The 16,173-nt window shown below is 41.3% G+C and overlaps 1 protein-coding gene across 1 annotated transcript in view; it reads left to right on the top strand.

Moving 5' to 3' along the window:
- The first annotated feature begins 862 nt into the window (after window positions 1-862).
- clybl (citrate lyase beta like) overlaps window positions 863-16,173 on the top strand; it is a 152,080-nt gene continuing 136,769 nt past the window's right edge. The window contains exon 1 of the mRNA XM_055879056.1: window positions 863-969. Coding sequence (XP_055735031.1) covers window positions 926-969 — 44 coding nt within the window. The 5' untranslated portion in view covers window positions 863-925. The remainder of the gene's footprint in view (window positions 970-16,173) is intronic.

Raw genomic sequence — 16,173 nt, 5'->3', positions numbered from 1 at the left:
CAGTTTTAGAAACATAGACTGTGGAATGTTGTACACTGTTTTACTGTACACCGTTTTAACCGGCTTTATCACAGTCGCAGCTGACAGTATTTTTCAATCCCAACATGTTTCTGGCAGCCTTTTTCTATTACACACAACAAGTATTCGGAGCATGCTAATGATTTTAAATCAATTGATAACCTTACATGAACTGTAACTCAGTAAAATCTTTGAAATTGTTGCATATACATTGTTGTTCAGTATAGTAATGATTATGAAATTCCCCCTTTAACAACTAATGAGAATGTTTTAATTTCTCTCATTGACATATCAAACCCTGGCCTGGTCTGTTTGGCAAAACTTCCTGTTTCAGATGCACCTCCCCCAACATTCGTATACAGTAGGTTGTTTCAGCCTAACCACTCAAAACAGACCAATAACAGATATATACGATATATATATCGTTCCAGGTATATATTATATATTTTTTAAATATAATTTCACTGGCCGAGAGCATCAAAACCGTGATGTATCACGGCTAAATTGTGACTGACTGATCTACAAATAATAATAATTAGTCGTTATTTATGATGCAAGGTGATTTCCGTAGTTAATTGTCTATGTCTACAGGCAGAGCTGATTCGAGACAATCTCTTAAGTAGTTGTACGTGTTACTACTCCAACAAACCCTCTGCAAAGGGAGTTCGTTTTGCATGGCTCGGTGATCCGAGTACGCAGACTGTGTATTTCCATTGGTCCTTAAATGAAAACTTCACTTTCCCGTTTCACCGGGCCATGCAAAACGAACTAACCAGCTGTATTTGACATATGCCACGAGGAACCTGCCTCTTAGCTGACTCAGAGGCCAATCAGAGCTCTTCGTTTACTCAACAGAAATACACCAGTAGCCAATCCCGTTGTACCTATAGAAAAACGTTGAAACAAAATGGCGCAGTCCATAATTCGAGCCATCAGACGAGCTGTCCCACAGTAAGTTAGAAATTCAACAATCAATGCTGGTGTGAACGAGGCTTTGTGTGACTGCAAATTACTACGAGCTTCAGTAAACCGAAACTGAGATAGTGTTGACTGGCATGTCGTAAAAATACAGCTGTCGTTTACTTACCAGCGTTAGCTAGTTATAGCTACTTTCAGCTAGCGGAGTTAGTCAACAAAAGTGACATTCACAAGTAGTTCAGTCACATTATACTTCCATTGTAATTACCATTCGAGTTGATTAATCACCTGCGTCTTGTTACTATGTTTCATGTCTGTTCCACACGTGGTAGTTACTGTAGTTTCAATTTGCACATGTATCCAGCATTGTCATTATTTATAATAATGTAAATAGATCACTTCACGCTATATCTTCAGACCTATTTGATTGTGAACTGGTTTGATACAGTAACTAGATGCATTTGGAGTCGCATGTGCTGTGTTTCTCTGCAAACTAGGTTATTGACAACTTGACCAGGAGTGTTACTCACTCCATGGAGGGCCTAGTGTTTGCAGTTTTTTCATTTAAGTCCACGACAATCAGGTGTGGGCAGTTCCTTACTAATTTGTGACCTTAATTCATCAAGTAAAAGTGAAGAGCGAAAACGCGCCGACACACGGTCCTCCGTGGAATGAGTTTGACAGGTGTGGTGTCGGATTTGTTGTGTCAGAGAGGGATAACCATATTGCGTGCAAATATTTTCGCTTCTCAGAACATATCATTCTTAAACACATACTTCACCTGATACAATGCTTGGGTGATATGAGTTCTTAACATTGCATAAAACTATAATGGGTTGAAATGTAATGAATTGAAAGGACAACATAGGTTTCAAATGAGTTACATATTTATTGTGTAGTAGGCCTATCCTACATAATTGCACTAATGCCTTCAGCCCAAGATGTACTCTTAAGGAGCTTACCATTACTCCTTAAGGTTCAAGGACCTTATATAATTTTCAGAGGTAGACTGGCTCTGGCTGCCAAAATGGCCAAATTCTCCATCTAAACAGGATTTCGATTCTGAATTGTGATACGGTTTTAGATTTATTTAAATATTTTTTTGTTTAACCTTTATTTAACTGTGCAAGTCAGTTTAAGAACAAATTCTTATTTACAATGACGGCCAAACCCGGATGACGCAGGGTCAATTGTGCGCTGCCCTATGGGACTCCCAGTCACAGCCGGTTGTGATACATCCTTTAATCGAACCAGGGTCTGTAGTGATGCCTCTAGATCGGAGATGCAGGGCCTGAAACAGAGTTTCTCAACCCAGAGGTGCAAATCACAAGACTTCCAGGAAAGCCAGACTAAAATGTAAAGCACTTTACTTTCATATCACATCAAAATAATTTCACAAATGCAAAATATGCACTTACTGTACACTATTTGAACCGACTTTATCACAGTTGCAGACGACAGTATTTATCAGTGAAAACACGTTTCTGGCGGCCTTCTTCCATTACACACAGGTTTTCGGAGCATGCTAGATAGTGACCACCTGTGCTAATTATCTGTCTTCAGTCTGTCTTCTGTAAACACACACTGTAACATGGATATGTGGCTGTGTGTGTGAACACTAACCCTATAAAGGTGTATCAATTTAACCTTTTGTTTTTAGAAAATTATTTTTCACTGATATGAAAGAGAAGTTCCTTATGGTTCCAAAACCATACCACAAGCGATGCGTGTTAATGTTCAGGCCAAGCATATGGGCTCTTAACAAGACACTCTATAGAAGACGCCTTTGTCCAATGACTCTTATGTGTAATGGAACTGAGTCATAATCAAGGGCTGTAAGGGCCCTACACAATTGTTTTGTCTCGACCTGTCACATCTGCACTTAATTCCTTTGGTTGGACTTAATGGGGAACTTCAAACTGTTGAAACGTCAATTACAAAGGTGGCAGTGTGGTTTGTAGTTCTAGTAATCTGTCCGTATTGGTCATTGGGAAACATGGTGCGAGGTGGCTCTACTTCAAGGCAGATGAATTTCCAGAGGTGCAACAGTGTTAATCTGCAGCGTAAAGTGACTGTCACGCCAATCTACTGTTGGAGTGTGTGTGAGGTGTACAGTGATAGTGTTTTATGCCTGACGGGTTTTAAGGATATGTGCTTAGTGGCAGTCATTAGGGCCACCAGAGGAAAACAACTGGGCTAAAATCATTTGAGATTTTCATGCTGTTTGAGATGTGATTGTATTTTAAAGTTTGTTATAGACTCTTGGAAGATTCGTTCAAACGAGAACTAAAAGAGATGAAATCAAATCTAAAGGAAAAATACCCTGTTGCTTAGTCTGTATTTAAAAAAATATATATGTGTTTTAAAGTGTTGTGTGTCCACAGATAATCAGCAGGGGGAAAAATCCTATCTTAGATGTATTTTTATATGAGATAAAAACCCGAAACTTCATGAAAAACACAAATTCTTAGTGGATGCGAACTTGGTCCATGCAGACTGCCTGTGTTATAGCAGTGTAAAGATGCGGCCGGGAAAGGAAGTGGAATCCCACTGGGCACAGACGTTCAACGTCTAGTTATAATTTACATTTGGTTGAGTTGTAAACTATCATGAAGTAATCTTAAAGTCTACAAAATTCACCATGTCATTGGATTTAGGTTAAAATTTGGGTGGGAAAAAATGAAACAATTCCCTCACGTTGATGACCATTTGCAAATTCAATCAGTTTTCCATGTTAATTCAACATCACATTTCATTTTTTGTTGAAATGACCTGGAAGCAATGTTTATTCAACCAGTAGGATGTGTGTTTTTGTTTTATGGAGAGACCTTGAGCTGTAGCCTTGGATTTGGCGCCAGGGCCGACTGCTCTTTGTCACAAACACCCTCATGTCAAAGATGCAACAGCATCCTGGAGGAAACATCGACTGCCGCTATGAAATCGACAAGTGATGAAAGTCACCTAGAGCTTGTCAATTAGGTAGCCGGGGCCTGGACCTTATAACTTAATAGGCAGTTTCCCCTTTCAGGGTCTGCTAGGCTTATATTGCACAGGTTATAAAAAAAACTAGTTTAATGTCCCCCTATAACAACATTTTAAATTAAGACCTACTGCATAAAGCCGCGTGGCTACTCTGCAATCATGGCAGACTGTTTTGTAAAGTGGCGTTTTGCCTAAATTCGGAGGTAGGTTTCCGATCAAAGCACCGCCACAACACGTTATATTTTACAGTGAAGGCTGCAACAGAAGCAAACTCCTTTGTTGGGGACTCTTTCTTCCGTCTGCGCGCGATTGGTTGGGGGAATGGCTGGCTCACTGAGAAAGTCTTGAAGGCTCACGTTATTGGGATTAAGTAGGCCATGTTAATAGTATTTCACACCTTTATCTCCTCCCACTGTGCAAAAACTGGTTAAATCAACGTTGGTTCCTTGTTATTTCAGCAATAAAAAAATTCCATGTTGACACAACATAGAAAACTGATTGGATTTGAAAGTCATCAACGTAAGGGAAATTGTCATTTTTTCACCCAACTTTTATCCTAAATCCAATGACATGCTGAAATGTTTTGTTGATTTCATGTCGAATTCACATTAGTTGACAACTCAACCGAAAGTAAAGTTGAAATCAAAGGAGGCTGGTGGGCGGAGCTATAGGGGTACAGGCTCATTTTAATGTCTGGAATGGAATCAATGGAATGGTACCAAAAACATGAAAACAATGTGTTTGACTCAGTTCCATTTATTCTATTCCTATAGCTTCTCCCACCAGCCTCTGGTTGAAATGACGTCTGTGCCCAATGGGTTCTTTGTCTGCATGCGATTGAACAAGTCACAGGAAATATGCGCTGCATTCATTGACATGGACAGAATATTGTATATATATATAGCCTACAGAAATTGGGTGCTGGATCCTTGTATATAGTAATCCAAAGAATAGAAATAGGACAGCGCTCCGGGAAAATAAACTGTTACCCTCTTACTTTATGGAGACGACAGACTTTTTGAAGAAATCAGAGACTTGTTCAATGGACTCGAATGACTTGTGCACTATGGATGTCTCTAGCAATTTTTGTGAATATTCTTCATCAAGAGGGTTTAGATGCGATGAAACATTATTTGAATCAAAGAACAGAACTGGTTCCCCCCACTGACTTACTGCTGAGCTTGACTAATGAAATATTGACTAAGAATAATTTAAAGTTTGAAGACCGTTACACCTAATTATGCTAATTTGTTTACAGGAAATTTGAGTTGGACTTTGTGAACTATAGTAATCCCTATTCTAAGTTTATCAAAGTGTTTATGAGATATATTGATTACAATTTTTTTAGTTGTTGTGCCATGATCAGAGGGAACTCTCCTAATAATTCCCATTTGGGTGGGAGGATGAAGGTCCGAGGTAGAATAACATGTAACACAAAATGTTGTACACTGCTCAAAAAAATAAAGGGAACACTTAAACAACACAATGTAACTCCAAGTCAATCACACTTCTGTGAAATCAAACTGTCCACTTAGGAAGCAACACTGATTGACAATAAATTTCACATGCTGTTGTGCAAATGGAATAGACAAAAGGTGGAAATTATAGGCAATTAGCAAGACACCCCCCAAAACAGGAGTGATTCTACAGGTGGTGACCACAGACCACTTCTCAGTTCCTATGTTTCCTGGCTGATGTTTTGGTCACTTTTGAATGCTGGCGGTGCTCTCACTCTAGTGGTAGCATGAGACGGAGTCTACAACCCACACAAGTGGCTCAGGTAGTGCAGTTCATTCAGGATGGCACATCAATGCGAACTGTGGCAAAAAGGTTTGCTGTGTCTGTCAGCGTAGTGTCCAGAGCATGCAGGCGCTACCAGGAGACAGGCCAGTACATCAGGAGACGTGGAGGAGGCCGTAGGAGGGCAACAACCCAGCAGCAGGACCGCTACCTCCGCCTTTGTGCAAGGAGGTGCACTGCCAGAGCCCTGCAAAATGACCCCCAGCAGGCCACAAATGTGCATGTGTCTGCTCAAACGGTCAGAAACAGACTCCATGAGGGTGGTATGAGGGCCCGACGTCCACGGGTGGGGGTTGTGCTTACAGCCCAACACCATGCAGGACGTTTCGCATTTGCCAGAGAACACCAAGATTGGCAAATTCGCCACTGGCGCCCTGTGCTCTTCACAGATGAAAGCAGGTTCACACTGAGCACATGAGCACATGTGACAGACGTGACAGAGTCTGGAGACGCCGTGGAGAACGTTCTGCTGCCTGCAACATCCTCCAGCATGACCGGTTTGGCGATGGGTCAGTCATGGTGTGGGGTGGCATTTCTTTGTGGGGCCGCACAGCCCTCCATGTGCTCGCCAGAGGTAGCCTGACTGCCATTAGGTACCGAGATGAGATCCTCAGACCCCTTGTGAGACCATATGCTGACACATGCACATTTGTGGCCTGCTGGAGGTCATTTTGCAGGGCTCTGGCAGTGCACCTCCTTGCACAAAGGCGGAGGTAGCGGTCCTGCTGCTGGGTTGTTGCCCTCCTACGGCCTCCTCCACGTCTCCTGATGTACTGGCCTGTCTCCTGGTAGCGCCTGCATGCTCTGGACACTACGCTGACAGACACAGCAAACCTTTTTGCCACAGTTCGCATTGATGTGCCATCCTGGATGAACTGCACTACCTGAGCCACTTGTGTGGGTTGTAGACTCCGTCTCATGCTACCACTAGAGTGAGAGCACCGCCAGCATTCAAAAGTGACCAAAACATCAGTCAGGAAGCATAGGAACTGAGAAGTGGTCTGTGGTCACCACCTGCAGAATCACTCCTGTTTTGGGGGGTGTCTTGCTAACTGCCTATAATTTCCACCTTTTGTCTATTCCATTTGCACAACAGCATGTGACATTTATTGTCAATCAGTGTTGCTTCCTAAGTGGACAGTTTGATTTCACAGAAGTGTGATTGACTTGGAGTTACATTGTGTTGTTTAAGTGTTCCCTTTATTTTTTTGAGCAGTGTATATCTCCTTAAGTGTTTTTGTAACTTTTATGATGTTGGTAAGACCAAACGTGAACTTAGGGTATGTGAGCATAAGAGCGTCATTTGCAACCATGATGAAAAATCACCTGTTGCCAGGCATTTCAATGGCCATAATCATGAACTAAGTTCCTTACGTAATATGGGCATTGAGTTGAAGGCGCCATGTAGAGGAGGCGATAGGGATAAATTACTTCTCCAAAGAAAGACATAATGGATAGACTGCTTGGGCACTCTTGCCCCAGCAGGCCTTAATGAGGAATGTTATTTTTATCGTTTTTTTTTATAGTAGGTTATAAATAGGCCAAACTTTTAGGTAACAACATCATGTATTGTGTGTTGATATGTCTTTATTTGATTGTCATGTTTCCCCCACAGCTCCCTCTGCTGGTATCACTTGATTGGGCCAATACTAACTGTGAATGTATAATTATGCCCATCAGTGAGGTGTTGTCGTTGTGACATTGACTGCCAAGGGCTCACCCCGAATTGTTTGTGGCAATAAAATAAGTCAATTTACCATAGTGCTGTCCTATTTCTGTTCGATGGTTAAAGGCCAACATTTGGTCGTTTAAATTTTTTTAAAGTATTTGTAACAGCTGTAGAAATTGAAACATAATGATTTATTTTAGTGTGCGCTGAAGGGCTGACTGGGGATCTAATTTAATCCCGTCTATAGGTCTACTACAGTTTCTTCGGAAAGTATTCAGACCCCTTGACTTTTCCACATTTTGTTACATTACAGCTTTATTCTAAAATGGATTAAATGAATAAATGTCCAAGGGCAATCTACACACAATACCCCATAAAGACAAAGCAAAAAACAGGTTTTTAGAAATGTGAAAACAGAAATACCTTATTTACGTAAGTATTCAGAGCCTTTGCTCTGAGACTGAAGTCCATAGAGCATGAGAGAGGATTGTGTCAAGACACAGATCTGGGGAAGGGTACCAAAAAATGTCTGCCACATTGAAGGTCCCCAAGAACACAGTGGCCTCCATCATTCTTAAATGGAAGAATTTTGGAACCACCAAGACTCTTCCTAGAGCTGGCCGCCTGGTCAAACTGAGCAATCAGGGTAGGGCCTTGGTCAGGGAGGTGACCAAGAAGCCGATGGTCACTCTGACAGAGCTCCAGAATTCCTCTGTGGAGATGGGAGAAACTTCCAGAAGGCTAAACCATCTCTGCAGCACTCCACCAATCAGTCCTTTATGGTAGAGTGGCCAGACGGAAGCCACTCCTCAGTAAAAGGCACATGACACCCCCTTGGAGTTTACCAAAAGGCACCTAAAGACTCTCAGACCATGCGAAACAAGATTCTCTGGTATGATGAAACCCAGAGTGAACTCTTTGGCCTGAATGCCAAGTGTCACGTCTGGAGGAAACCTGGCACCATCCTTACAGTGAAGCATGTTTGTGGGAGCATCATTCTGTGGGGAAGTTTTTCAGTGGTAGAGCACTCAGGAACTCAAATTGGGAAGAAGGTTCACCTTCCAAAAGGACAACGACCCAAAGCACACAACCAAGACAATGAAGGAGTGGCTTCGGGACAAGATTCTGAATGTCCTTGAGTGTCCCAGACTTGAACACGATCGAACATCTCTGGAGAGACCTGGAAATAGGTGTACAGCAACGCACCTCATACAACCTGACTGAGCTTGAGAGGATCTGCAGAGAGGAATAAGAGAAACTCCTCAAATACAGGTGTGCCAAGCTTGTAGCGTCATACCCAAGAAGACCCGTGGCTGTAATCGCTGCCAAAGGTTCTTCAACAATGTACTGAGTAAAGGGTCTGAACGTGATATTTCCGTTTTTTATTTGTAATAAATTAGCAAAAAAATATGTTTTTGCTTTGTCATTATGGGGTATTGTGTATAGATAAGGGGAAAAAACTATTTTAATCAATTTTAGTTCAGTTTAGACCCTATTCTATGGATTTGACATGACTGGGAATACAGGTATGCATCAGTAGGTCACAGACTAGAGGTCGACCGACTATGATTTTTCAACGCCGATACCGATTATTGGATGCCCCAAAAAAGCCGATACCGATTAATCGGACAATTTAATATTTTTTTTATTGTTGTAATAATACAATTACAACAATACTGAATGAACACTTATTTTAACTTAATATAATACATCAATAAAATCAATTTAGCCTCAAAAAAATTATTAAACATGTTCAATTTGGTTTAAATAATGCAAAAAACAAAGTGTTGGAGAAGAAAGTAATAGTGCAATATGTGCCATGTAAGAAAACTAATGTTTAAGTTCCTTGCTCAGAACATGAGAACATATGAAAGCTGGTGGTTCCTTTTAACATGAGTCTTCAATATTCCAAGGTCAGAAGTTTTAGGTTGTAGTTATTATAGGAATTATAGGACTATTTCTCTCTATACCATTTGTATTTCATATACCTTTGACTATTGGATGTTCTTATAGGCACTTTAGTTTTGCCAGTGTAACAGTATAGCTTCTGTCCCTCTCCTCGCTCCTACCTGGGCTCTAACCAGGAACACATCGACAACAGCCACCCTCGAAGCAGCGTTACCCATGCAGAGCAAGGGGAACAACTACTCCAAGTCTCAAAGCGAGTGACGTTTGAAACGCTATTAGCGCGCACCCCGCTAACTAGCTAGCCATTTCACATCGGTTACACCAGCCTAATCTCGGGAGTTGATAGGCTTGAAGTCATAAACAGCGCAATGCTTGAAGCCAGTGACGAGCTGCTGGCAAAACGCACGAAAGTGCCGTTTGAATGAATGCTTACGAGCATGCTGGTGTCTACCATCGCTCAGTCAGACTGCTCTATCAAATCATAGACTTATTTATAACATAATAACACACAGAAATACGTGCCTTAGGTCATTAATATGGTCGAATCCGGAAACTATCATCTCGAAAACAAAAAGTTTATTATTTCAATGAAATACGGAACCGTTACGTATTTTATCTAACGGGTGGCATCCATAAGTTTAAATATTCCTGTAACAGTGCACAACCTTCAATGTTATGTCATAATTGCGTACAATTCTGGCAAATTAGTTCGCAATGAGCCAGGCGGCCCAAACTGTTGCATATACTCTGACTCTGCGTGCAATGAACGCAAGAGAAGGGACTTTGTGAATTTCACGTGGTTAATATTGCCTGCTAACCTGGAGTTCTTTTAGCTAAATATGCAGGTTTAAAAATATATACTTCTGTGTATTGATTTTAAGAAAGGCATTGATGTTTATGGTTAGGTACAGTCGTGCAACGATTGTGCTTTTTTCATAAATGAGCTTTTGTTAAATCATCCCGGTTGGCGAAGTTGGCTGTTTTTGTTAGGAAGAAATAGTCTTCACACAGTTTGTAATGAGCTAGGCGGCCCACTGCTGCATATACCCTGACTCTGTTGCAAGAGAAGTGACACCATTTGTCCTAGTTAAAATAAATTCATGTTAGCAGGCAATATTAACTAAATATGCATGTTTAAAAATATATACTTGTGCATTGATTTTAAGAAAGGCATGTTTATGGTTAGGTACACGTTGGAGCAACGACAGTCCTTTTTCGCGAATGCCACCGCATCGATTATATGCAACGCAGGACACGCTAGATAAACTAGTAATATCATCAACCATGTGTAGTTAACTAGTGATTATGATTGATTGATTGTATTTTATAAGATAAGTTTAATGCTAGCAACTTACCATGGCTTCTTACTGCATTCGCGTAACAGGCAGGCTCCTCGTGTAGTGCAATGTAATCAGGTGGTTCGAGCGTTGGACTAATTAACCGTAATGTTGCAAGATTGAATCCCTGAGCTGCCAAGGTAAAAATCTGTCGTTCTGCCCCTGAACAAGGCAGTTAACCCACCGCTCCTAAGCCGTCATTGAAAATAAGAATGTGTTCTTAACTGACTTGCCTAGTTAAATAAAGGTGTAAAAAATGTTTTTTTCCAAAATTGGCCAAAACGGTGTCCAAAAATACAGATTTCCGATTTTTATAAAAACTTGAAATCGGCCCTAATTAATCGGCCATTCCGATTAATCGGTCGACCTCTATCACAGACACCTTTAAAAAAAAGTAGGGGTGTCGATCAGAAAACCAGTCAGTATCTGGTGTTACCATTTGCCTCATGCAGTGCAAAACAAATCCTTCCCATAGAGTTGATCATGCTGTTTATTGTGGCCTGAGGAATGTTGTCCCACTCCTCTTCAGTGACTGCGAAGTTGCTGGATATTGGCTGGAACCGGAACACGCTGTCGTACACATTGATCCAGAGCATAACATGCCTGGTGATTATGCAGGCCATGGAAGAACTGGGACATTTTCAGCTTCCAGAAATTGTGTACAGATCCTTGCGACATGGGGACGTGCATTATCATGCTGAAACACTTGCCTAAGGCTGTGGAATACTGAACATAATGCGCCAAAAAAAGTGAGATTTTTTTATATAAAAATAATCTTTATCAAACAAAAGGAACATTTGTGTAACTGGGAGTCTCGTGCCACCAGCATGCTTCACAGTAGGGAGGGTATTGGCCAGGTGATGAGCGGTGCCAGGCTTCCTCCCAACGTGACGCTTGGCATTCAGGCCAAAGAGTTTAATCTTGGTTTCATCGGACCAGAGAATTTTGTTTCTCATGATCTGGGAGTCCTTTAGGTGCCTTTTGGCAAACTCCAAGCAGGCTGTCATGTGCCTTTTACTGAGTAGTGGCTTCCATCTGGTCACTCTACCATAAAGGACTGATTGTTGGAGCTCTGCAGAGATGGTTGTCCTTCTGGAAGTTTCTCCCATCTCCACAGAGGAATTCTGGAGCTCTGTCAGAGTGACCATCGGGTTCTTGGTCATATCCCTGACCAAGGCCCTTCTCCCCAGATTGCTCAGTTTGGCCGGGCGGCCAGCTCTAGGAGGAAACAAACATCTTCCATTTAAGAATGATGGAGGCCACTGTTCTTTGGGACCTTCAGTGCTGCAGATGCTTTTTGTTACCCTTCCCAAGATCTGTTCCTCGACACAATCGTGTCTCGGAGCTCTATGGACAATTCCTTTGACCCCATGGTTTGGTTTTTTTCTCTGACATGCACTGTCAACTGTGGGACCTTTATATAGACCGGTATGTGCCTTTTTACGAAACATGTCCAATCAATTTCATTTACCACAGGTGGACTCCAATCAAGTTGTAAAAACATCTCAAGGATTATCAATGGAAACAGGATGCACCTGAGCTCAATTTCGAGTCTCATAGCAAAGGGTCGGAATACTTATGAAAATAAGGTATTTCTGTTTTATTTTAATTTTTGTCATTCAGGGTATTGTGTGAAGATTGATGAGGAAAAACATGTATTTAATCCATTTTAGAATAAGGCTGTAACGTAACAAAATATGGATATTGAATACTTAACGAATGCACTGTACTAGTATTGACATTTTCTGAACTAAATATCCCATATTACATGGAGAATATGTCTTCTTGCATTTCTTTGTAACTATACAAAGGTGAAAGTGTCTTTCACAATTTTTTAAGTAAGTCATCCCATTCACGTGGTGGCTGGCTGCATAGGGCCAGCCTCTGGATACCATAGGTAAACAAATGAGCGCTGAGTGACACCTGATTTTCTCATTGATTGGTGCTGGTAGCCAGCCAGGCAGAGGTCAACTGTGGCCATAATCCAATCAGGCAAGAAAACGCTAACAACCTGAGTCCCTCTGGAACCATGATTTGGAATAGCCGTTGTCAGGTTCTTTAGGGCACGCCTCAACAAAACGTTTACAAACAGTTTGCAACGGATAAGGAAAACAAGTGTTCCTTATTGGACAAGCTCCCTGTTTGAGACATTTCTTCTGTTTCGTGCCTACTGAACCCCACCCAGTGTTGGAAAGCAGGAGGCCAAGAAAAACTTAAGTCACACATGCTCGGCCCTATTTCTGACTGTATCCTAATGTTTTTAACCCTATTTCATCTGTTTAGCCTACTGCTTTAATGCCCGCCCGGGGACTGGTGAGACCAAAGAACCATTTTTAAAAGCCGATCGCCCTCGTTTTTCCCCCTTGTAAAATACATTAGACGTTGAAGCTTAACTCAAGCGGGAGATCATTTATTTTGTCTTTTCGGATTTAACAGTAGTGCCCCGAAAACATGGAGTGAAACGGCAACATCTGTGTGTGTGTGTGTGTGTGTGTGTGTGTGTGTGCACGTGCTCAGAAATACTTTTCTTCCTCTTACTTCTTTTCAAGCCAGTACATCAATAAATTGCTCTATAACCTGTTGTTGACCCAACTTAAGCTGTCCTTTGAAATGCGTTACAGAGCATTAAGTTAACATATGTTGCAGTGGATAACAAGGCTCTCGTAGAACAGGGCTTGGGTGACAAGCGGAGTGCCTTGGATGGGATGGCAAGAAGGGGACCGAGCAGAGAGAGAGGCCTGCACTTGTCCCAAGGTACACACACGCACTGTGGAGGATCCCATACAGCTAGCTGATGTCTTTGTAGCTGATGGATCTGTTACCCTGAGTCCCCACAGACACAAAAAAACAACCAGCTCTCCAAAATAAGTGCCTGGGCTCTGGGAACAAGGGCCTTTGATCCACGGCAACATTCTTGGCCGACGAGCAGGGGCTTCCTTGCGTCTTCAGAGCCCAACCATATGGGATCGCATCTGTACAAACAGGGCCGCAGTGGAATGTGGAACAATGCAACAAAATAATCTTGTTCTGGACAAGAACGTTGGGGGGTGGGGAGGGGCCTAACAGGGCCGTTTGTGTGGTTTAGAGATTGAGCGTGGTAGTAGGATGGAATGATCAATGTTGGAAAATAAGCACAGTGTTTTTAATCATAACAAGAAAGTTGGAGATTTGTGTGTTTGGCTTAAAATTACATGTGGTGAGCCAGTGGAAGTGGCGTGATGAAATTGGTGTGATGAAATCTCCTGTAAAACAATAAACCTTTTTGGATTAGCCAAGAGTATAGGCCTATAGCAGGGTTTTTAACATGGAACATGTTTGCTATCTTAGCTAAAACGGCATTGTGTGAACTTTTTGCTAAATGTACCTTTTGAGTCCATTGTTTGGTTGGAGAATAGCCTTTGCCCTAGGCCTGTTTTTCTCTTATGTCAGTCACTGAGAGTCACTCAATTAGCCGATGTTAGCTAACATTTTTTGTTTGGTAAATTTGTACTAATCATGGTCAAATAATTAGTCACTCTCATTCAGATATCATATTCAAAACTGCAAACATTTCTCTGCCTCATGGCAAAATGAGTAGAATTTACGAGCAGTGCTATTTGGACCAAATATTAAATAGCTAATTTTTGCGATTGCGGTTATGAATTGCGATTTTCAAACACTTGGGTGAAAACCTGGCAATTCAATCAGGCATGGTTAAAACAAGTGTCAGGTAGAGAACATCTCTTTTTAAAATGATAATATGAATACATACTGTGCTAACTGAATTAAAAACCAAATGAAACAACTATTTTCCAACATTGATAATATATAGGATTATTACACACCTACATATAAACAAACATACATTTTTAACATGATCATCAAAATATAGTGTGCTATGAGCGCAGCAAGATTCTAAGTTCCTATTTCACCATTATGAGTTCTTAAATAGCATAAGTTATTTATTTAGGCAGCCATAGACTGCAGATGGAATAGGACGTTTATGATTGTGTAATTATGTATAAGTAGGCTCTATTATTATTATTATTATTATAAGTCAAAGTGCCTTAACATGTAAAACGTAGCCTAGCGATTGTAAGGTGCAGCCTGTGTCCAAAACATTGGAAGTCTGGTCCAGTTTAACGCAACATATTTGTACCTTCATTTTGTTGTACAGTGTTGGTATGGCGACTTGGGAGAACCTATGTACGAGACATAATCTTGTATCTCCTGTCCAGCTTGTTTATCATCTTCTTCAAGCTGTCTTTTCTGACTCTGTAAATAGCAATCGTGTCTTTGGCTCAGTGATTTCTACGTGTCTACAGGAAGCTTTTATTGTAGGGTGTTACACTTGAAAACGCATTGGCAATCAATGCCTGTTTAACGTATTTCACTTTTACTTTCTTCTCCAGCACTTTGTTTTTGCATTATTTAAACCAAATTGAACATGTTTCATTATTTATTTGAGGCTAAATTGATTTTATTGATGTATTATATTAAGTTAAAATTAATGTTCATTCAGTATTGTAGTAATTGTATTATTACAAATACATTTCTTTTTTAATCGTCCGATTAATCGGTAATGGCTTTTTTTGGTCCTCCAATAATCGGTATCGGCGTTGAAATCATAATCGGTCGACCTCTGCTCATGACTGCCGGTGTGGCGGTAATATGGTCACCGTAACAGCCACAGTGTTGGTTAAATTTGTGATTTTAAGGAATGGCGCTAAATTAATTTGGAGTTGCAGTTTCTTTTGGGAGTGAGTGAGGATCATTTTTTTAGGGGAGCGGTTGGAAAAGACAGAGCGATGAGCGGGATTTTGACTCTGCTCACATACTCCAGCTTGTTGTGGCTGAGGGGCTTTGCTGCTCTCAGGCGCTTAAAAAAAAAATATCATGCAATCATCATAAAGCAGGGCAGACTGGCCACCTGGTAAATGCCAGATGGGCTGGTCTGTTTTTAGCCCAGTGGGCCTGTCTAACTTATATATATTTTTTGCATAAAAATGTAATTATCTGGCTAATAATGGTGGCCTCAAGGGGAAAAAATGGGCCAGTGTTGGGGCTTTGAGGAAAAATGGACGGGTGTGTTAGTAATGCCAGGGCCGTTTTTTGTCCCATTCCCCACCTCTGTCGTAAAATAATGGATGGTTGTTCTTCAAATGATTAAACACATTTGTCGTGTTGTCTCTTGTTGTCGCCACAACTCTGAAGCACTTTTTGCACAACGCTTGCATTTGGTTGACATCGGTTTGCCTGTAGCTGAAATATTGCCATACCACTTAAGATGTGCCCTTTTGCGCCAAATCGACATTCTCATCATCACTAACAGCGCTCATGTCTCTGACACAGTGTGAGGTAAAGCCACAGAGTTTCTGAACCTCATACTTTGGTAAATCCCTTTCTCTACTCACCAGCATCTGACTGCGTGCTCTTGGGATTGGCCAGTATGTGCATGCCATGCAGAGTGAGAGGGCCAGCTTGTGATTGGTCAGAATCCTCTGCGCATGTAGAGAGTGAAGGCACGCAGTCTAGCACATCTCATTGGAGGAGGTATGTAGT

The sequence above is a fragment of the Salvelinus fontinalis genome, chromosome 23 (assembly GCF_029448725.1).
Source record: "Salvelinus fontinalis isolate EN_2023a chromosome 23, ASM2944872v1, whole genome shotgun sequence".
Taxonomy (NCBI): Eukaryota; Metazoa; Chordata; class Actinopteri; order Salmoniformes; family Salmonidae; genus Salvelinus; species Salvelinus fontinalis.
This window is presented reverse-complemented; position numbering and strand designations above follow the sequence as displayed.